This window comes from Mizuhopecten yessoensis, unplaced genomic scaffold, assembly GCF_002113885.1.
Source record: "Mizuhopecten yessoensis strain PY_sf001 unplaced genomic scaffold, ASM211388v2 scaffold9023, whole genome shotgun sequence".
Lineage (NCBI taxonomy): Eukaryota > Metazoa > Mollusca > Bivalvia > Pectinida > Pectinidae > Mizuhopecten > Mizuhopecten yessoensis.
Genome location: NW_018407840.1, coordinates 761,086 through 783,848, shown reverse-complemented (window position 1 = coordinate 783,848; position 22,763 = coordinate 761,086). Strand labels below are relative to the sequence as shown.

General features: G+C 38.5%; 1 protein-coding gene across 1 annotated transcript; it reads right to left on the bottom strand.

Annotated features, from left to right (window-relative positions):
• Positions 1-459: 459 nt before the first annotated feature.
• On the bottom strand, positions 460-1,593 carry LOC110457092 (neuronal acetylcholine receptor subunit alpha-5-like). Its single transcript, XM_021508192.1, has one exon. The coding sequence runs from the start codon at positions 1,591-1,593 to the stop codon at positions 460-462; it is 1,134 nt and encodes a 377-aa protein (XP_021363867.1).
• Between the last annotated feature and the right edge of the window lie 21,170 nt (positions 1,594-22,763).

The following is a 22,763-nucleotide window of genomic DNA, read 5'->3' as shown; positions in this document are numbered from 1 at the left end:
ATTATACTGACAACGGGCGAACCAGTCGTCCCACTCCTAATTTGCTGAGCGGTAAGCAGGAGTAGAAACTACCATTGGGGCACACACGTAGTATTTCCGTTAAATGAAGTAAACAGGCCTGCCTCAAGTAATCAGTACACAAGATAATCCCCGTTTTGGCAGGTGGTCCACTAAAGTCTCTTCTTACGATCATGCCGTGGTTGACAGTTCATGCATTGTTTTCTCATCAAGCTGTGTGTAAAAACGAGAGAACAATGGCGAGGTTACGATGATGCATCGGCGCTTGAAGGGTAATACTTATCCCCATATTGACGTCGTGCTCTCGATTCCTCAGTTTGATTATAAGTAACTCCGAAATGAACGAAAACGAATTAATATTTGATCTTGGCTGGATACCAAAGTATGGTTTCTGCACCACGTCAATTATTGTTAAAGATTCGTTTTACACCACATTTTTTTCTAAAGAGGTGTTTTTCCACCCTTCAAAAATACCATAGAAATAGTAACTAAATCTAGAATACCGATCAGTAAAATGAAGAAGATGAAAGAAAGTCTGTCAAATGTCGACCCAACGTCTTTCCAAGTTACACTCACGTCATTTATTTGATTAGTATCATCTTCCGCCCGATTATCTATTTTCACCTCATCTTTTCCGATATCATCTGGTGAACTTATAATCCATTTCGGTCGCTCAAATTCTTTAACTTCCGTGATATCCTCTTTGTTTGGAGTTTTGATTCCAATTTTTTCTCGTCGTTTACCCAGCAGAACTTTTGTTAAGAATTTAGACATAGTTGACATTTCATCTGTTTCGGTTCTGTGATAAATCTGAACACTTTTAACCGTAAATACCATCACTAGCATGCTGATGAAAACGTGGATAGATACCATGTAACACATGAGGGAAATTTGGGGTAAAGAAGATTCTGGAAGGTAGCCGCCTACTACTGTCATAGCAACCGATATGGTTAGCAGCATGGTTGTTGAGAAGTCGACTCTGTTTCCTTCCTCTACTGGGATGAAGAATACTGCAAGATTCACGAGGCTCATTAAAACTACCGGCAGTATGAGAATTAGGACAAAGATAAGTCCACGCCGACTAAATGTAACAGAGACATGTAGCATTAGTTCATTATTCATATCCGTTAAAAACATCTTCGTTTGTCGTACTTCCCACATGGTATTTAAGGTCGATTCGCCCTTAGAAGGGAAGGTTTCATCAATAGTCATGTTAATTTCATCCATTTTGTAGCCGTGTGGTGTAAAATCCATTGCACAACGCTGTATGTCGAAGGGAAAATATGTGACGTCAGCATCACATGACGTTACAAACACCTGTCCTGGACTCCAAACAATCAAGCCGTTAGAATATGCTCTCACAGGTGTATTGTCGTACCCCATAGAAGTCAATGACGTGTCAGAGTTCCATAAAACAAACCCCGGAGTCCAAATATCGCCTTGGTACAGCTGGAGTGACGAGATCCCGTTATGATCCGAAGGCAACCATTCCAGTCGTCGATCAGTCCATGAGGAGGTAAGGAAGCCGGACACAGCAAATCGGCTCATCTGGACGTCAAATTCCTTCAAAGTCATCAGGCTGAAGTAAACCGATATCTGAAAGTGAGACAGACGAATTACTTTAAGTTGGTTTAAAGGGTTATATAGTTTAACGCCATATCAACAGCTACGGTAATTTAAGGACGTGCCTCAATGTGTGCATGTGTGCTGGAGACAGCGAATCTTGGTGTACTTGCCTCCTTGTGATAGAGTGGATCTGATGTGCACTTTATAGTGCTATCTCACAACACAAGGAATCTACCCGGTCACATTATACTGACAATGGGTCAACCAGTTGTTCTCGTTTCCCATAAGGCTGAACGTTAAGCAGGGAATAACAACTACCATTTTTAAAACTTTCGTATTTCCCGGCCTGGGATAGGAACCCATTAAACGTGAGATGTTGCCAAGTAAGGCGTAAGGAAATGACATAATGTCGAAGTAGAAAGGAAGAGGGCACAAAAGCGAATACAAAATTCTGCAGGGGATTCGCTCTTACAATACACATGCAGTGGGCAATATCACATGCAGTGGGCAATAGCAGGTGTATTCTTTTTTCGATCTCCGACTTCAAGGGGAAGCTCAAGGCCAAATTTTGATACCTCCAACAGTACAGAAATAGAAGGGCCCCACCCCTACAGCAAGAGGGGTTACACCTTCCGTTTACACAAAATTTAGTCCCCATTACCGCGGGATGCTCCAGCCCAAATTTGGTTAAAATCCCTCCAAAAATACTGAGGAAGAAGGATTTTGAAGACCTAAAACTCGATTTACCCTATTGGGCCCCGCCCCTCTGCACTCGGAGGAACCACATCCACTGTTTATATACATTTTAGTCCCCTTTGCCCAATAATGCTTTAGGCCAACTTTGGACAAAATCCATAAAGCTGTTCAGGACTAGTAGCATTTTAAACGAAAGTTGACGGACGGTCGGACGACAGACATGGAGCTTCGACATAAGCTCAGGAGCTAAAACTTGTTCCAGAAATTGATATACAAACATTTCAATAACGATAAAACTGTTCTTACTGAAGCAGCGATAAAACGATTTCGACTGGATATTGTCTCTCCTTTTTTGAAAGTTTGTCCGCTAAAGGCTGACATTGGTAGCATCCACGTTGCTTAAAAATATCATAATATCATTTACATTAAAAATGTTTATCTTGGTGCATAAACATGGAAAGAAAAAAAATGTTTGCCAATTCGATTCAAACTGACCACTGGTCATAGGGAGTCTCCCAAACTGGATCATTGTTAATATCTAGCTTCCCAGTCTGAACGTTTGAAGTTGTTTCAATATCAAGTTCGTTAAGTAAATAATTGTTGAAAGTTTTTTCGTATCAGTTTCCATTTTACACATGTAATACCTGTTTAGAAACCAATCGACAGTGCGTGTTTAAACATCGATATCTGACACATGAATTCTCTTTTTTTTCGAAAGTTGAATCTATTGTGTTTCAAGACATATTCTTTCACATATTATGTAGTCCAAAAACGTCATGTGCACCGTGTCAAAATGCAGACTGAACGAAATAACCTATACAGTTATTTATTAAAATAGTTAAATATCTGCATTTGTAACGCTGTTTTTGTTGTTTTCCAATTGATTTCATTACAGGGTTCCTTACGAATGACTTAAATATATATATGCGATGTGAAAAATGCAGACTGAACGAAATAACCTATACAATTATTTACTCAAATAGTTAAATATCTGCACTTGTAATGCTGTGTTTGTTGTTTTTCAATTCCCCCGGGTTGGCTGAAGGTCGAAACAATTTCTTTAATTTTTACATTAACTGCATAAGGTATCTGTGCCCTATGTTTTGATTTCATCGCCTTACCTGAACGGGTTCATTATCTGGTCCATCGGGATAAATTTTCCGGTTATATCCTTCTAGGAGACTGTCACGGAGAATGCTCCTGTGGGTCGAGTTGGATGCCTCACAATGAACAGCAATAAGCGAAAAAGTAATAAGATATATTACAACTGTTTCCATCAATTGCTTGAAAATCATTTTAATTGTTGTCACGAATTCTCAAGTATAATTTCGTGTCTAGCTCACAGGAAACGGTCAGATATCCAGGTGCAGAATCTGTTAGTTCAGTATCTCTAAAGATAAGCGTTTCTGGAATGTTGTGAACAAAATCAAAACCTGATCCAGTTGAAGGGACTCCGTCAATACGCCCCCGCCGGAACAAAACCTGAGTGATAAACGGCGTTAGCTTTGTATTGTCATATCTGTTAGAACACGACTTAATACTTTAGTGATCTCAAATATAGCCAAAGGCTGACAGTGGATAGCGTGACGGGAAAAGTGCGCTCTATAGTTGTTTGGTTTAAGCCAATAAAGCTGACGAAGCAAATCCATTTGTGATGACGCACCTATAACAGGATCCATAACTGGTATAGTCTCGGAAACTCAGCTAATTGTAAGGTTATTATCATTTTCCAGATCACTGTTTTCACACTAAAGAGTACGCATGCATTTATCTCTAGATTGACTTCAGCGGTCAGTAAAATCCAATAACCCATCACCATCACATAGAAATAATATTGTTCTTTATTAGTATTGCGGTTTCGTGTCAAACGGTCGTTAAGCCATTACGTTTTGAACGTTTAATCTAGTCAGGAGCAGTTTATAGATATAGAATGCAACTTTCCTAGAAGAGATATTTGAATTTGTTTGATTAACATAATAAAGCAAACAAAGGGTTATTTTTATAAATAGACTCTCAGAGACAATGGCAAAAATGACCAATCCAAATATTTGGTCTATTATCAGGTTATAAAATCTATAATATGTCTAAATGTATTACCTATGTCGTCAATATCCCTAAATCGTGTATCGTATACCTTCAGTTACCTACTGCATGTAGTAATAAGAAAATAATGTTAGAACTTCATGCATAATCGTATGTTGGCTTCGGGGATCACTACAATGCGACACAATACGACCAAAATAAAACGGATAACAGCTAGGACCTATATTTTCTCTTAACTTCCTATTATTATCATTACTGCCTTCTTAACGGTTCATCAACACCAGAAGTTGTTAGAACCAATGAAAGATAAAAAAAAAAAAATTAAACATTTAATTGAAAGGCAAAAGTTGTTATGGTTAACTATATCGTTTTGAACAATTCAACTTTTTTAAGTAAATTCTCTTGCTGACTGAAAGCCAATGAAATCTATACAAGTGTTTTACTGTAAATGGTTCGTACCATGCTATGCATTTAGGTTGGTCCTCCAATCCCTTTTTATTCCTAGCGCCTTGGTTGGCAATTATCATTTTGGCATTGGTGTTGATTGATATTGATTCTTAACGGACCATCAAAGCAAAAATGTCATTATTGCCAATAAGAGTAAGAGGGGAAGGTAATATGGTTTTTCCCCCGGGCCGGGGCCTACCAATGTCCTTAAAAAGGATTTTGTTTTAACTGCTTAACATTCAGCATTAATCATGGTTTGGTTTAATTTGGTGTACTTTTGTTTGACGTCCTGTTAACAGCTAAGGTCATTTAAGAACGTACCTCCATGTGTGTAGTGTATGCGTGCGTGCTTGCGTGTGTGTTTGTAGAAGACAGGGTATGTTTGTTCTTGTTCTTGCCTCCTTGTGAGAGCGCGGATCTGATGCCGACTTTATAGTGCTATCTCATTGAAATGCCAGGTGAACCAGTTGTTGCCATTCCCCTAAATGCTGAACGTGCCATTAATCATAACAACTGGTTAACCCATTTTCATTATAATGCGACTGGTTGGAACACTGTTCAAGGTGCTTTCGGCATGGTGTTTCAGCAAGGAAACACTAATAAAAATTCGGCATCAGATCCGGACTTTAGGAAGGAGGCAAATTCACATTCCAACTCAAACTCACATGGACTTGCATGTACGCTAAACCCAACCAAACTGAAATCAAAGCTATGTTTGTCTTTTGATTGGTTGTTTACGGCTAATTAATATATAATTACATTCTTGATGTTTGTTCTGTTCATATATGCAACCAGTCAGCTGATTCATACTCAATAATCACTTCATATTACTATGAACTGCATCGAGAAGAGTTACCTCCCCTTCTCCGAAATAACGTAGTTGCGAGAAATAATAATAAGCATTACAAAAAACATAATTAGTGCACCATTCTGGTATTATTAGCTCACCTGGTCCGAAGGACCATAGTGAGATTATGCCGTGAGGGCAATCATTTCTTAAATAAATGAGGTTGGTTCGACCCCCGAGGCCAGGGCCCTTAAGGGGGACTTAGCTAGTTTTGCTTTAAAACGCATCTCTTTACGTCAGAGGGGATTTCAACCAAATTTAGTCTGAAGCATCACTAGGGGAGGGCATTCATTTCTTAAATAATTGAAGTTGGTTCGACCCCTCAGGCCAAGGGACGGGGCCCGGAAGGGAAAATTAGCTAAATTTGCTTTAAAACGCATCTCCTCCTAAACGCCGCAGAATATTTCATCCAAATTTGCTCTGAAACTTCATTGGTGGAGGGCAATCATTTCCTAAATAAATGAGGCTGGTTAGATCCCTGGGGCTAGGAAGGCCGGGCCCCAAAGAGTAAAATTATCTAATATTTTGCTTTAAGACGCTAATACGCCCTAATTGTCTGAGTTTATTGTACAAAATTAGATCAAAAACATTATTGAGGAAGAAAACCTTTCTTAATTGAATGAAGTTGATTTGACCCCTGCGGTCCTAAGAAATGGTACAGCTAGATTATCAAATTCTATAGACTATATGATGAAGTTTTCATAAATTGTAAAAAAATTGGTTTCTAGGTTTATAAAAGCTTATAGTTGAATAAAAATTAAAGTATTGTCTAATTACACATTACACCCTGTAATATGACATATTACTTATTTCAAAATCTGTTGAAAGTCAGATATTGTGGTCCCAGTTGTGTTAGAACATAGATCGTGTCTGGTTTTAAGGAAATTTCATATAAAGTTGTACTAATGCATTCAGTTGTAATGACTTATATATAAAACCAGGTGAGCGATACAGGTCCAATGGACATCTTGTTATCAATTATTCTAATTAAAAATAAAAACAAATACTAAAAATCGTCATGTTAAATACTGATTTTCGACTTGCAATCGGTTCCTCGTGGTTTCAAACGTCTAGCTGGGTAGGCATAATCTCCGTGTCATCAACTTGCACATTAAACTCTTTGTAATGACACATGGCACTTCTTCAGGTTTTTTGGTAAACAGCACATTTAACGACTGTACATTTAACTACAAATTAGCTCTATGCCTACTGCCGAGGGTGTTCGTCCGACGAGTGTCCTTGATGGAAACTATGGTGACCGATGATTTGAAATAGTGCGGACATTAACTTTTTAAAATTATATTATAAATATGCCGTGCAAAATGCAAAAAAAAAACATCCAATAGATTAACTTTCAAAAATGAAAAGAATATTAAGTGTTGATTATTATAAGATACTAGATATATATTTCCGTTCCAACAAAATCAGCTGATCTGCGGAAGTCGATCATTTGAGGTTTGTGTGTAGGCTGGAGTTCTGGCTGTTCCTTTTTATGGCTTTCTGTCCAATACTAATATTAAAAAATATTAAATTAACCAAACATGTGGTAACGTTTTTTTATTGTAGTTCATCGTAACGTAACTATATGAATTGATTGAAATTTTGTTCATGTAAATTGCAGCAATGAATAGTAGTAGCTGATCAACATATCTTCTGAGAAGCGCTAACGCGACCTACATGATATGTAGATCAGCTACTGCTACTCATTGCCGCAATGTACATCAAAACAAATCCATTAAATCCCTTTATAAACATTACTTACAACTGTTTATGTGCCAAAGCAGAAACGGACTTGTGAAAATTTTGATCATACCATAACGGAAAAGGTGTGAAGACTCTTTCATGCCCAGCGGTGTAGGATAGGAAAATTCAGCCGAGAGTTTTGCCAAATTTGAAAACCCCGAGGGTGGAATTGCCCTATCCATCACCCCTGGGTATGAAAGAGTTTTTTTCTCTCATTCCAACCACTAGAATAAGCACACAAACCAGGAAAATGTGTTTAGACTGGCTACCACTTTGAAAATATGAATTTCCCCCCTGAGAAAACGAAAACGAATTAGTCACACCCCTCCAGGTGGGGGATCGGGAAAAGAAACCTGCTGTTACCCACTGTATGTGTATCGTAGGAGGCGACTCATAAGGGAACCCCTGCAGAATTTGGAATTTCTTTGGTGTCCATTACTTGGGGACACAAAAGCGACCAAAATAGATCTGCTGCACCCATGGCAATATATGGGATCTTTATCTTTCTTTCTACTTCTAACTACCTTTTATTTCCGAGTGCCTTGCTTGGCAACACCTCACTTTTGGCTTTTATGTTAAGCGTTCGCCCAGGTGAGGAAGGCAATTGGTTCTGTCCCCAGGCCGGGACATACCAAAGTCCTTAAAATGGTAGTTGTTATTCCCTGCTTAACGTTCAGAATTTAAGGGGAATGGCAACAACTGGTTCACCCGTTGTCAGTAAAATGTTTCCGGGCGGAATGCTGTGCTGGGTGCCTTCGACATGGTATTTCAGTGAGATAGGACTATAAAGTCGGCATCAGATCCGCTTTAACATCGTCTGCTGGATAACCGAACGACACGGTAGTGAAGCGGTCGTAAAACCTATCAATCAATCAATCAATCGCTGTAACAAGGAGGCAAGCACAATTTCTAATTTATTTACACTTTTTAAAAATAACAAGAGGCCCAGAGGGCCTGTATCGCTCACATGAATATTTAAGCAGTCATAGCAAAATATTCTCATTAAATATTATATTGCACTACAGATACATGTATTTCCCTCGTAAACGTTGTCGGCTCCATCTGTTGAAACTACTAGGCAAATATTATTATAAGATTGTAAGCTTTTTGGTTCTTTTTCAGAAGTTGTTTGACATATTTTCCTTCTCATGCTTTCTTAGCTCTATCCCAAAAAGCTACCAGCCAAATCTTATGAATCCATTCCGTTTGTTTCTTAAGAACAAATTCTTTAAAATGTTGTTGACCTCTGTGACCTTTAAAGAAGGTTGAGGTAATTTTCATTCGCCAACTTTAGTGAGCTCTATCCCAGGAAACCACCAGCCAAATATTATAATGTTATGCCTTCGATTATTCAGAAGAGGTCGTTTGATGTTTTTGGCATATATGACACCTGTGACCTTGAAAGTAAGTCAATGTCATTTTCATTCTCAAACTTTGTCGAGCTCTATATGAGGAAGCCAACTGCCAAATATAAAGATTCTATACCGTTTAGTTCTTCAGAAGAAGTCGTTGTAAGAGTTTGACACATTTGACCCCTGTGACCTTGAAAGTAGGTGAAGGTCATTTTTATTCTCAAACTTTGTCAGGCTCTATCCCAGGAGGCCACCAGCCAAATTTGAAGATTATATGCCTTTCAGTTCTTCAGAAAAAGTCGTTTGAAGTGTTTGACACATTTGACAGCTGTGACCTTCGAAGTAGATTAAGGTCATTTTCATTCTTAAACTTTGTCGATCTCCATCCCAGGAAGCCATCGGCCAAATATGAAGATTCTACACCTTTTCGTTCTTCAGAAGAAGTCGTTTGAAGTTTTGGACATTTTTGTCTGTGACCTTGAAAATAGGTCAAGGTCATTTTCATTCTCAAACTTTGTAAGGCTCCTACCAACGAAGCTTTCAGCCAAATATCCTGACTTTAGGCCTGTTTTTCTTCAGATGAAGTTGTTTCAAGGAAAAGTTGACGGACGACACCGGACGACGCACATGACATAAGCTCAATTGCCCTTCGGGCAGGTGAGCTAAAAACTAAACCAAACGAAATAGTATGTCAGATTAAGCATACCCAATATTCCCAAACAGAGTTTGTGCTGAAAAATTAATCTTATCTTTCTAATTTGTACGGAAATGATTAGTTTCATCACGTCGGCTATTCCGCATTGCGGTATTGGATTATTCCAAATTCGTGACTTCACGTCATTGTTGAGCCATTGTGATGTCACGTCACGTGAAATGGGTCCGTTTCTTACTATCTTACACACATGGAAATAAAAATCTAAACTCTTCCAATAGACAAAAGTCATTTTCTTGATAACACAGTTAAATTTCAACAACTCATGGGGTAACATTCAACTAAAAGATACAGCCCGAGAACATACCGCAGACAGGACGCTAAACATTTGCGTCTCAAAACAAAAGTAGTGAATTGCTTGATTAATAGTGATAACATTCTGAACAAGGTTTTGGCTTTGGTAAAATAATGCTTTCCATACACAATCATTTGAGTTAAAACAACACTAAGAAGAAAACATTCACAAAAAGGAATCGAACGTAAACTAAAAAGTACCACAAATTCATCTGTAATATGGCATCATCTTACTGTTATCATGTGTTTGTTCTTATTTTGTTTAATGTCCTTTTAACAGCTAAGGTAATTTAAGGACGTGCCTGCATATGTTGTGTAGGCGTTCATGTGTGTAAGTGTGCTAGAGAAGGATATGTTGGTGTAATTAAGACATCTTTAAGTGTGTTTACCATGACGTTAAAACGCTTGCCCACTTAGGATTGTTAGTTTGATGCTAAACCAAATATTTTAATGATCTTTTTGTACGCAAACTTCGATCAATGATCTCTTTATCACATGTTTGAAATTTTAGATACTGAAAAAATAATCAGCTGGACCTGAGTAATTTTGTTCACAGGACATATCTATCCACAATACAACTTTTTTTGGTTTACATTTTCCAAGAACTCTTTAAGGTTTTCACAATTTATTTTCATTACATAGAGGACACAATTGTTTTGTTTTGCTTGTCAAAAGAATAATACCTACTTAATAGCCGAAATGATGGCGTACGACAAAATAGAACGTATGCAGTAAGGAAATCATCTGATATATTGTATTGCAACATCGATGGTATTGAGCAAAATTCGAAGTATTTGTACAGAATATAATATGTGCATGTTGATAATTTCATTTACTTTTCAAAATTAAACTTGAAATACCCAGGAGTATACATCCTATAATACAAACATAAAACTATTCTCTTATATTTGTGATGCCGACATCAAACACTAGTAGTACCCAAGTGTGAAATCATCAATTTAGTTAAAAAGATTGTATCCGTTTGAAGTTTACCGTCCTTGCAATATTCAGAGTCATAGATGTACGGATGATTCGGGAGACGCCACCGAGCGGAATAGTTAAACAAACATTCATACGTTAAAAATTGATATGCTTAACTAACCGTGTTGAACATACATACTACTAATGTATGTGTCACAACTCACAACACGCGATATCGATTCTAACTGCTACTGTTGTGGGGAAAAAATATGATAATTTAAAGTTCAAAGCTACTTCATGGATCTGTTCCTCGGATCGTAGTGATTTTGTGTATGGATTTATGTGTAATTAACATTGCAGGTCTAGTAATAAAACCAACGTTTTCAATCAATCGCTTGATTTTCTCGTCGCCAAGGGAAGTATGCACGACAGGTCATATGATGTGTTATTGAATGGTTGATTTAATAGCTTTAAAACAAAAGATATTTACTACAAATCATTTTGATTTAAGCAGATTATCACCCTTGCAGGTTCGGGTAAATGATATATCTGGTCTAATTTACCAAAATACAAAAGACTTCTATGGTGGTTTGGGTTTTCTTCGGTGTCCTCAGCTTCAAACATTCTGTACCCTTTTTTTATTCGATGTTGCCTAAATACCCATGGCTGTTGTGAGGTTAAATCCCAAATCAAGCAAACAAATTTTACAGGATTATACAATTAAGCATTTCATAATCATAAGATCTCCACTTTAGTTTGGAATAAAAAGGGGAAGCAGCTAAAATGCATTGTTTTTTCAAAGTCTCCTTAGCAGAAGACACACTTAGTCGCCTTTAACGCCATGTATGGGGATACAGTAAACATATTCTTTCCCCGAACGTAACTCTATGCGTGTAATATGAGCGTGCATGGGTGTTTGCCTGATGGAAAGGTATGTTGATATATTTGACTCCTTGAGATAGCGCGGATTTGATGCCGATTTTAGATTGCTTCCTCACTGAAATAGTTTAGTATAGTATTGCTTAACGTCCTATCAACAGCTATGGTCATTTAAGGACGGCATCTCCTGTGTGCAAGATGCATGCGTGTAGTGTATGTGTGTGTGTTTTGGGAGGTGTGATATGTTCGTGTTTGTCTCCTTGTGATAGCGCGGAACTGATGCCGACTATATCGTGTTACCTCACTGAAACATACTACCAAAGACAACAAGCAGGACACCCCACCCGGTCACATTATACTGACAACTGGCGAACCAGTCGTCCCACTCCTAAATTGCTGAGCGTAAAGCAGGAGTAGAAACTACCATTTTTACAGACTCTGGTGTGTCTCGGCCAGGGGACAGAACCCAAAGCCTTCATCACAGGGGCGAACGCTCAACTAGAGGCCAAAAGTTAGGCATTGTCGGGGAAGACATTAGGAAGAAGAAAGTTGTTTAGAAAGAAGAGAAAAGATAAGATCTCAAATTTAGTCAATTCTTACGCCCTACCTGCAGTGACATATACTGACGACGGGTAAACCAGTAATTGCAATTACCCTTAATGGTGAACGTTTTACAACAACCTTATTTAAGGAATTTGAACAGAAAAAGAGTTGAACTGATTTTCTATGGTTTGACGTTCCATAAATAGCTGGGTTCATTTAAGAACGTACCTCCAGGTTTCTGATGTAAGCGTGCATGTGTTTTTCTGCTTAAGGTGATAGGTTTACGTATTTGTCTTGCTGCAATTGCGCGGATCTGATTTCGACTTTAAAGAGCTACTTTACCCGGTAACATCAAATTGACAATGAGTTAACCAGTTGTTGCGATTACCATCAATGCTGAACGTTTAGCAGGAAATGACAACTGCCATTTTTAAGGTCTTTGTAAGTATGTCCCGTCCTTGGACAGAACCCATTGCCTTCTTCACTTGAATGGCCTAATTCGTCCCTTGAAACACCAGCGAGTGTCGACTTTAATTTGAGTAATACAGATATAAATTACAATTATTGCGGGACACATACTTTGCTTCCCCGGAGAGTATACTGGCACGGCCATTATTTGTTCAATTAGAGTATGCAAATAATCATTTCTTTATATACATTACTATTGATTTCGACAGTTTTTTTTATATGAACAAAGGAGGATCGAACAAACATAGAATTAATGCATAGGTAGACAGAGTGGTACAAACGTCGACTTTTCACCCTATCGATTTATGTATAGACACAAATGATGTCTTAAAGGAATAAAAACACGTACACAAGCAACAGATTTTTTTTTATTAAAACCCCACGAACATGGCGCCACCCATTGTGTCGGGAATAAACGATGATGTGAACTAACTAGATATTTCTCCTTATTTTAGTTAATCGATAAGACACTTTCAACGTCACGTTTAATTAATTCCGTAAGTTCATTATCATTTAAACAATAACTGGTTGTCTGGATGTAATTATTGTTGATATAATTACAAGCGGCGTCTGGCAAATCCCATAAAGCCCGCTCAGGTTTTATGGTAGATTTGCCAGAAGCCACTTGTAATTATATCAACAATAATTACATCCAGACAACCAGATATTTTTTATATTTACATATTTTTCTTTTTTAAGACATATTCCTACAAAAACCATTTGCCCTGCCTCAAAATACATTTCAGGCGGCCATTTTGTTTGTTTACATATTACTACACCTGAAACAGGCAGTTGTAATTATAGTCGAGCAGTTGTAATTATAGCTTATATAATTACACTTGCCCTCTAAAACTGTGTTAATGGGACGGCGCGGGGGCAAATGTAAATATAGTTGAATAAAAGAGGGATCGTATGATTAAAGTACAATGGTAATCCATTTTTAGAATATAATTTTATACTAAATTATCTTTATCGTAGCTGCTATAACGGCTGTGATTAGTTTTTTTCACAGTTTTCGATTCCTATTTATCTATTTATTTGCCGAAGTCACCCAACGCAGCATTCCACCCGCTCACATAATACTGAAAACAGGTGAACCAGCCGTTTCCATTACCTTCAATGCTAAACGTTAAGCAGGGAACAACAACTACCATTTTAAGGACTTTGGTATGTCCCGGCCAGCGTAAAGAACATATTGCCTTCATCACTTGGGAGAACGCTCAACATTAAAGCCAGAAAAGAGGTATTGCCAAGCATAGCGCTAGGACATAAAAAGGTAGATAGAAAGGTAAGGATCCTAAAAGTTGCAATGGGTGCAGCAGATTTATTTTGGTCGCTTTTGTGTCCCCTATTAGAGGGTTTAAAAGCAAATCCCTAATTCTGCAGTGGGTTCATGCCGTGGGTAACAGCAGCCAGGTGTATTCTTTTTTCGTTTCCTGACCTGCAGGGATTTGAAAGGTCAAGGCCCCCCCCCCCCCTGCATAATCGGGGTTAGTTTCTTTCTCAAACCAAGGATAGACCTGCCCTATCCCACGATATGTGTATCGTAAAGAAGCAACTTATATGGGTCCCATGCATAATCAGGGGTTTTCGTCAATGTGTCTTATACTAAAAGGACATGAAAGAGACAAAATTTATCTGCTGCCCCCATAGCAATACCTTGGATCCTTTCCGTTTCCTATATGTCCTGTATTCTTTCTTATCCACTCCTACCGGCGTTGTCTTCCTAGGTAACCGTCCTCATATGCCTCTGGCTGTTGCGAGGACGTTTAACCTCAAACAAACAATACTACAATATTATTCCATAAATATCCAGGTGAGCGATACAGGTCGACTGGGTCGAGTTTAACTGATGAATACATTGATCTTTCTACATTCCTTATCTGAGTATCAACTATCGATATCAATTAAGATTGAAAGTCAACAAAACAGCTTAGTGTTGACGGACTTTAAGCATGTTAAATCTGAATCCTGAAAAAATATAAACTCAATTATAATGCAATGTAATAAGCACAGAAAAGCCATTTGACAGCTATATTTCACGTAATGAACTCTCGTTATTGTCGAAGTTAACTTTTGCAAAGACGTTAAACCCGAACAAAACAAACACAAACAAAAGGTGACACTAAACTTATGCAACAGTATACCTTTTCAACGAATACATGCACGATGATGCTGTTGATCACAAAACGAATTTTATGCTACTACAGGTGAATTATACGGTACGCTGGGTGTCTTCGGCAGTATGTTTCCGTGAGGTAGCACTATAAAGTCGGCATCAGTTTCGCGCTATCACAAGGGGACAAATACGAGCATGTCGCAGCCTCCCAAAACACACACGCATGCATCTTGCACACAGGGGAGGCCGTCCTTAAATGACCATAGCTGTTGACAAGACGTTAAACAATACTAAACCAAACCAAAGTATTTGAGCGATTGGTTTGATTCGTCCGCTTTCAGAAACAAACGTCACCTTGCGGAAATGGCACATTTGACTTAATTCGGCAGTGTCTTGTTAACAGGTAAAGTCATTTGAGAACGGGTTTCCATGTGCCTAATAATATTTCCCTGCTTTATTTTTTTTCTTCGGTGTTCCCTTATCAAACATTGCCACATTGCAACATTCGGTTCTATAAATATATTCTCTCTATCCGTTTGCCACCGCCTCTTAGGTCATCTAAACTGAAAAAGTCCATTTTGGGGTTTCTTCGTTGTCTTCTGACAATTCACGATACCAAAATTATCCGCTGCTCCAATTTCAACACCTGAAACATATTCTACCCTTTTGGAGGCGTCACCCTCGTCACGCGTCTTCACTTTCCTGCGATCCAGAATGACCTTAGCTGTTAATAGGACGTTCAACGAAATCAAACCAAACCAAACCAAACTCATCGAAAGCAGGGGGATTTTGTAAATTCAGGCCGTTTGCAATTTTATATCACATCATGAAATAATAAATTGAGCTGTTTTTAGGACGCTAGCCAACAAAAATCAAACCTTATCAACTCCAATCAAATTAAAGATGTTTCAGTTATGTTGGAGAGAAATGTCCGTGATAACAATAAAGCTGATGTTGAATCAAGGAAATTGAATAAACGTCTCGACCTTTATAAAAGACAGTCCATTGGAGGAGTGTAGGACATTTGATAGTTAGCATTGTAAACCAACGACAGGACAGTGAAAATGACTCATTAAAGCAGCTCCGAGGACAAAACTTTAACGTTCAAAGACGACGATGAGAACAGTGGTCCATAATCGATATAGACCAGGAAATGCGGCGTTTGCTACAAATCTACAGGGCTTTCCAGTAAGTACATATCAAGAAATATGACTTTTGCTACAAATCAACAATGCTGTTCTCGAGAATTATAATGTGTGATGGCTCCAAGAGTTCCGTCATCGCTCAACAGAAACGGTACATCTTCTACGAAAGGGACATGGAAGACACCAAAAATTGATATGCTGCCCCTATTTTCCTATCTACTTTTGTCCCCCTAGACACCCGTCCTTATATCATAAATAAAAGAAACTAAATTAAGGGCGTGACACAAATTCGCCACCTCTACTGAGACCCGACCAGTAGTCGTGATTTTTTAACGATATTTTTCATTTGGCTTAATGCATCTACAGGTAATTCTCGATGTAACACAAAAAAAAAATGTAAAATATATTCATTCTGTATCGAAGACAATGACCCAAAATGATACATAGTTGTTACGGCCATAGCGGATCACTCGGTGAACAAAAGTACCGCTGGGCGGAACAATATACGCCCGTCGAATACCATATAGTGTTATATACTTTCTTGTTTGTTTGTTTGTTTGTTTGTTTGATTTTGTTTAACGTCCTATTAACAGCTAAGGTCTCCCCTGTGTGCAAGATGCATGCGTGTAGTGTATGTGTGTGTACTTTAGGAGGCTGCGATATGTTCGTGTTTGTCTCCTTGTGATAGCGCGGAACTGATGCCGACTTTATAGTGCTACCTCACTGAAACATACTGCCGAAGACACCCAGCAGGACGCCCCACCCGGTCACATTATACTGACAACGGGCGAACCAGTCGTCCCACTCCTAATTTGCTGAGCGTTAAGCAGGAGTATAAACTACCATTTTTAAAGACTTTGGTATGTCTCGGCCAGGGGACAGAACCCAAAGCCTTCCTCACAGGGGCGAACGCTCAACAAATGGCCAAAAGTGAGGCATTGTCAAGGGAGACATTAGGAAGAAGAAAGTTATTTAGAAAGGAGAGAAGAGATAAGGTCCCAAATTTAGTCGCCTCTTACGATCATGCAATTGGGGGCAGCAGGTACAATTCTTACGCCCTACCTGCAGGGTCATATATACTTTCTTACATTAAAATGATATATGGATCATTCTAAGAGTGGTTAGCTGATATGCTATAAAAAAAATCTCCGGACAAAACATCAAATACGAAAATGAATACTGAAATGAACAAAGGGCAAGAACTTTTGCATAAATTGTCGAATCAAAATTCTTTTAAGGGCGACGCAACTTCATATCGTGATTATAATGTATACCAAGTTTCAAAGAGATCCGTGAATAATGTAGGAGAAGATTGCTGGACAAAAATCAAATACTGAAATAAACAAAGGGTATAACTTTTGCAAAAATTATTGAATCAAAATTCTGTTTAAGGAAACATAATTACATATCATGATTATTTAGCCTACCAAGTTTCCAAGAAATCCGTCAAAAAATGTAGCAGATCTCCGGACAAAAAAACAAATACTGAAATGAAAAAGGGCAATAATTTTTGTAAAAATCGTCGAATCAAAATTCTTCTGTTAAGGGAAACAAAACCTCATATAATGATTATAATGTATACCATGTTTCAAAGAGATCGGTCAAAAAATGTAGGAGATTGCCGGACCAACAAAAGTTTACGCCGGACGGACAACCCCATACCATAATACTTCCGTCAAATTTGACGGGCCTATAAAAAAGGATCCACACGATTTCTGAGAACATAGTTACCACAAACATCGTATATTTATAGAATGTATAACGTATATATCCATTCATGTCATATTGAAACAAGAGGTCCAGAGGGCCTGCATTGCTCACCTGGATACCAAAGCAATCATGGCAAAATATTCTCAGAATGAGATCAAGGGAATATGCCAGACCCCAAGGCCAATCCTTGTAGCATATCTGTATTAGATTGTTCATGCCCAGCAATTTTATGTATGGTTATGGGGTGGGGATCTCAACTGTTTCCAAGCTTTGACTCAGAAACTAGGCCCCTAGGGTTGTGGCAAGACCCCAGGATCAATTCTAATATCGTGACTGCATTTGTCTCTTTTTGCCCAGCATTTGTATATATAGTTTTGGGGTGGCGATCTAAACCGTTTCAAAGTTATGACCCAGCGGTTAAGTCTCCAACGGTGTGGCAGTCCCCAAGGCCATCCTGGAAGCATATGGGCAATCATCTCTTTATACTCAGCAATTGTATATACCGTTATAGGGTGGGGCTCTCAACTGTTTCCAAGCTGTGACTAACAAACTAGGTCCCTAGGGGTTTGGTCAGACCCCGGGTCTATTCTGATATCATGACTGCATTCGTCTTTTTATGCCCAGCAATTGTATATATAGTTTTGGGGTAGGGATCTCAACAGTTTTAAAGTTATGGCCCAGGGACTATGTCTGCAAGGGTGGGGCCAGACCCTATGGCCATCCTGGAAGCAAATGTGCATTCTTCTCTTTTTATTCAGCAATTGTATACCATGGTTATATGGTGGGGATCTCAACCATTTTCAAGTAATATACTTTTTGTGGCCCCACCCCTTAGCCCTGGGGGTCAGCCCCACCATTTGTACAATTTTAAATCCCTGCCTCCCATGATGCTTCCGACCAAATATGATCAATATCCATGGCATAGTTCTACAGAAGAAGTCGTTTATAGCAATATAGCAAGATTGCCCCCTTTTTGGCCCCGCCCTCAGACCCTGGGGGTCAGCCCCACCATGTGTACAATTTTGAATCTCCACCACCTAGGGATGCTTCCAGTCAAATATGGTTGATATCCACTTCTTAGTTCCTGAGAAGAAGTCGCTTAAAGCAATATAGCCAAATTGAGTCCTTTTGGCCACGCCCCTCAGCCCTCTCGGGGGTCAGCCACACCATTTGTACAATTTTGAATCTCCACCACCTAGAGAGTCTTTCAGTCAAATATGGTTGATATCCATCTCTCAGTTCCAGAGAAGAAGTCGCTGAAAGCAGTATAGCCAAATTGTCCCCTTTTGCCCCGCCCCTCAGCCCCCTTGGGGGTCAACCCCATCATTTGTACAATTTTGAATCCCAACCACCTAGGGATGCTTCCAGTCAAATATGGATGATATCCACTTCTTAGTTCCAGAGAAGAAGTCGCTTAAAGCAATATAGCCAAATTGAGTCCTTTTGGCCCCGCCCCTCAGCCCCCTGGGGGGTCAGCCACACCATTTGTACAATTTTGAATCTCCACCGCCTTGAGAGGCTTTCAGTCAAATATGGTTGATATCCATCTCTCAGTTCCAGAGAAGAAGTCGCTGAAAGTAGTATAGCCAAATTGTCCCCTTTTGCCCCGCCCCTCAGCCCCCTGGGGGGGCCACCCCATCATTTGTACAATCTTGAATCCCCATCACCTAGGGATGCTTCCATTCAAATATGGATGATAACCACTTCTTAGTTCCAGAGAAGTCGCTTAAAGCAATATAGCCAAATTGCCCCATTTTGGCCCCGCCCCTCAGCCCCCTGGGGGGTCAGCCCCACCATTTGTACAATTTTGAATCCCCACCACCTAGGGATGCTTCCAGTCAAATTTAGTTGAATTCCAATCAGTGGTTAAGAAGAAGAAGTCATTTAAAGAATTTGTTGACATACGGACGGACAGACGCAACGGTATGGCATAAGCTCACCTTGGTCCATCGGACCAGGTGAGCTAATAAATGATGAACATTGACCATGTAAAACACAATTAGCAAAACAAAACCTATTGTTTTTGTGTCAATAACGGATCAAGTTTGTCTAAAATGGATCGGGCCTCTGACGGTGATGGTCGATTGCTGGGTCGTCTCAAAACATTTTTCTGTCATAGGGTAAGCGACCCAATAGACTCATGGACAACTCAAAGACGATATCTTAAAATAAAATAAAAATCCTTTCACGATGGTCTGCTCAATTGTCAATCGGGTTCCAATAGATGAAACCCATACATACATCGAAATAAGAATTTCTCGTTTTTCGGCCGTGATTAGGACCCAAATTGGCACAACACAGGCTATGCAACTTTTTTCTTCTTCTACTAGTTGATGTGCCGATTGCAACACAATATATTGCTTTTATAAATACCATACTGAACTACAATTGTTAATAATAACTTCTGTATTATCCAGTTGAAAGGCCCAGAAATCAACATTTAAACATGCTTATACTTAACCCCTTTAAAATCCTCCAAAATTTCTTCGACTTACGTCGTTTTTACTGGTTTTCTGACATGTTTACTTAGAAGTTATCGTGCACTCTTAAAATATTCCTGAAAACAAAACTGTTCAGTGGAAATATTGACAAGTATCTCTTTTGTTATATTGTTAAAGGAAAATGCTCAAATGTAATTACAAGTACAATTCGAACCATTTTCTGACCGGGTACCAATTTGGGTAGTGTACCAATTGTGGTAGCGTGACGTTAGAATATTACAATAAATAGTTCTGACATGTCGTTTTTGTCTTTAAAAAAAGATATAATAATTCCAGGTATGTTTATTGTAGGTTTTGACTCTCTATAGTTCAGCAGCAATTCTCATAAATTCCCCTCCCCCACCCCGGCTTACCCAACAAAGCGTTTTTTAATCACATTGATACACTCGTGTTCGCCGTTCTTTGCACGACATGTCCTTAGACGATCTCAGCTGTTATAATGACGTTAATGAAAATTAAACCAACCATCTTTGCACGAATTGTAGTGACATGGGATGATTAAACCATCTCCCTTTTCATTTGGAGCTTGCCATGATGCAAATGCAAAGCTTGGCAATGGCTTATCCACTGGTTCTGCCACAACAGGAAGACCAGCAACATCCTTCAGGGTAAGGTGACGTTCCTCATCAGTTGCTGTTTCAAGCATTTCAGCTCCGAAAATGTCAACGAAAGGGAGCCAAACCAGACAGGCTTGCACGTCTTTTATATTGGTGTACTCGCGGTCGACCAATAACTCGCGTATTTGAAAATGGTGATAGCCTTTAATTACGCTGTTTTTTACTCTGATCAGTTTCACCTGAGTGAACACTTGTGATATCCTGTACATAAGGAAATGCTATGTAATTACACGAATTCACTCAGTAGAAGAGACTACAACAGTATAAATAAATTGAAAATTTGTCTTATTTAGAATCCGTAAATGAAGAGTATATCAACAAATGATCATCATCTGATGGTGGGCTATTAAAATCGCCCTACGTCCATGGTCCGTCCGTACGTCTGTCGCCCGTTCTTAAACATTTCTTGTTATCGCTTTTTCTCAGGAAGTACCAGAGGGATCTTTCTCAAAATTCATATGTATGTTCCCCTTGGTCCTTAGTTGTGCAGGGCAACTTTTGAGACTGATAAGATAGACAAAATAGCCGACAGGCAGCCATCTTGGATTTTGATAGTGAAGGTTTGTTATCACTATTTCTTAGGAAGTACTGGAGAGATCCTACAGGCCACCATCTTGGATTGTGACAGTAAAGGTTTGTTATGCCCCCACCATAAAATGGGGCATATAGTGTTGCCCATGTCCGTCCCGTCCCATCCATGAGCGGGGGGCATGTAGGTCTTAAGACATATTCTAATTATCACTATTTCTTAGAAAATACTGGAGGGATCTCTCCAAAATATGTAATGTAGGCTCCGCTCCCTTAGGTCTGTAGTTGTGCATGTTTAATTTTGAGACTGATCAGATAAACAAAATGGCCGACATGGTTTCCTTGGTCCTTCGTTGTGCAAAGGAAGTTAGACGAAGTTGTCGCTAGATAGCTAACAATGAATTACAAAATATAGTAAATGGTAACCTTGTTATTGATCCTAGATGTTCTAGTCCTTCAGGATGTTTTAAGTTCGATCAAAATACCCCAAGGAATAAAGACATTTGAGCACTTTTAAGGATTTTCAAGTAATAATAATCGAAACCTGAAACTCAAAACCCTTCAAGGAATGTTGAGCTGAAATACAATCATTTGGCTTACCAAAAGGAAATATCAGGGAACAACAATGAAAAATAGTTTCTAAGCACTCTTTCACAATACATAGTACAATCAAGATCTTACAACAATTAATAAATTGCAAACTGATCCTTAGAACTTCTTATTGTATATATATATATTAACGGATTCTGGTATTAAAATATGAGAAATGAAGCAGTTGTAATGTGATTTATATAAAACTATTTATTCTTTCAAACATTTAGAAATTATCAGGGGAGATAACTCCTGTATGTAATTACTGCTTGTTTCTAGCTGTGTACATAGACTCTATATTCTAATTGAAAAAAAGAAGATTATTATTGTGTTGTATAACAAATTTAGTATTGTCTCTGGGAACTGTATAGACGGAATGCAGAAATTGGCATGTGTACCAGCTGTCAAACATGACAACAAACAATGTTATACATTTATGTCACCTGTATATGAATGACATGTATCATTTGGATTATCTAACAAGAACTCTTTTCTGACAGTGTCATCTGACCAATTTGGACAGGAATACTGTCCAATTAACCACAAATAAAATGGTCCAATGAAAATGCATCATATCACTAACAAGTAATTAAAATAATGCTGCTATTAAAAAACCCACCTGGGTGACTTTTTTGAAAATCATTCAGTCACTTGAAACGATCAGCACATCTTAATAGTTTCTTTAGAAACAATATGTGATTCAAATATCATATCTAGTGCACCAAAGAAAAAAGGAAAGTCAGGATCATTTCCACAAATTACATTTTAGTTCTTCCACACTGCCTTTCAAGTTATTTCCAAAACTTACATTTTTCTAATGTTTGTCATGCCAGTCTCTTAATTATATGTTTTGTGTATTTGCAGTCAATTGAATTGTTAGTTGGAAGCAAGGATATGTCACATGTTGGGGTATAACTTCCCTTATTAAATTATGAACATGCTTTAGCTATCAGAAAAATGTAAATGCCTGTAAATGAATCTACAAAGGGATTTGAAATATGTGTTTTTAAAGTTGAACTTGAT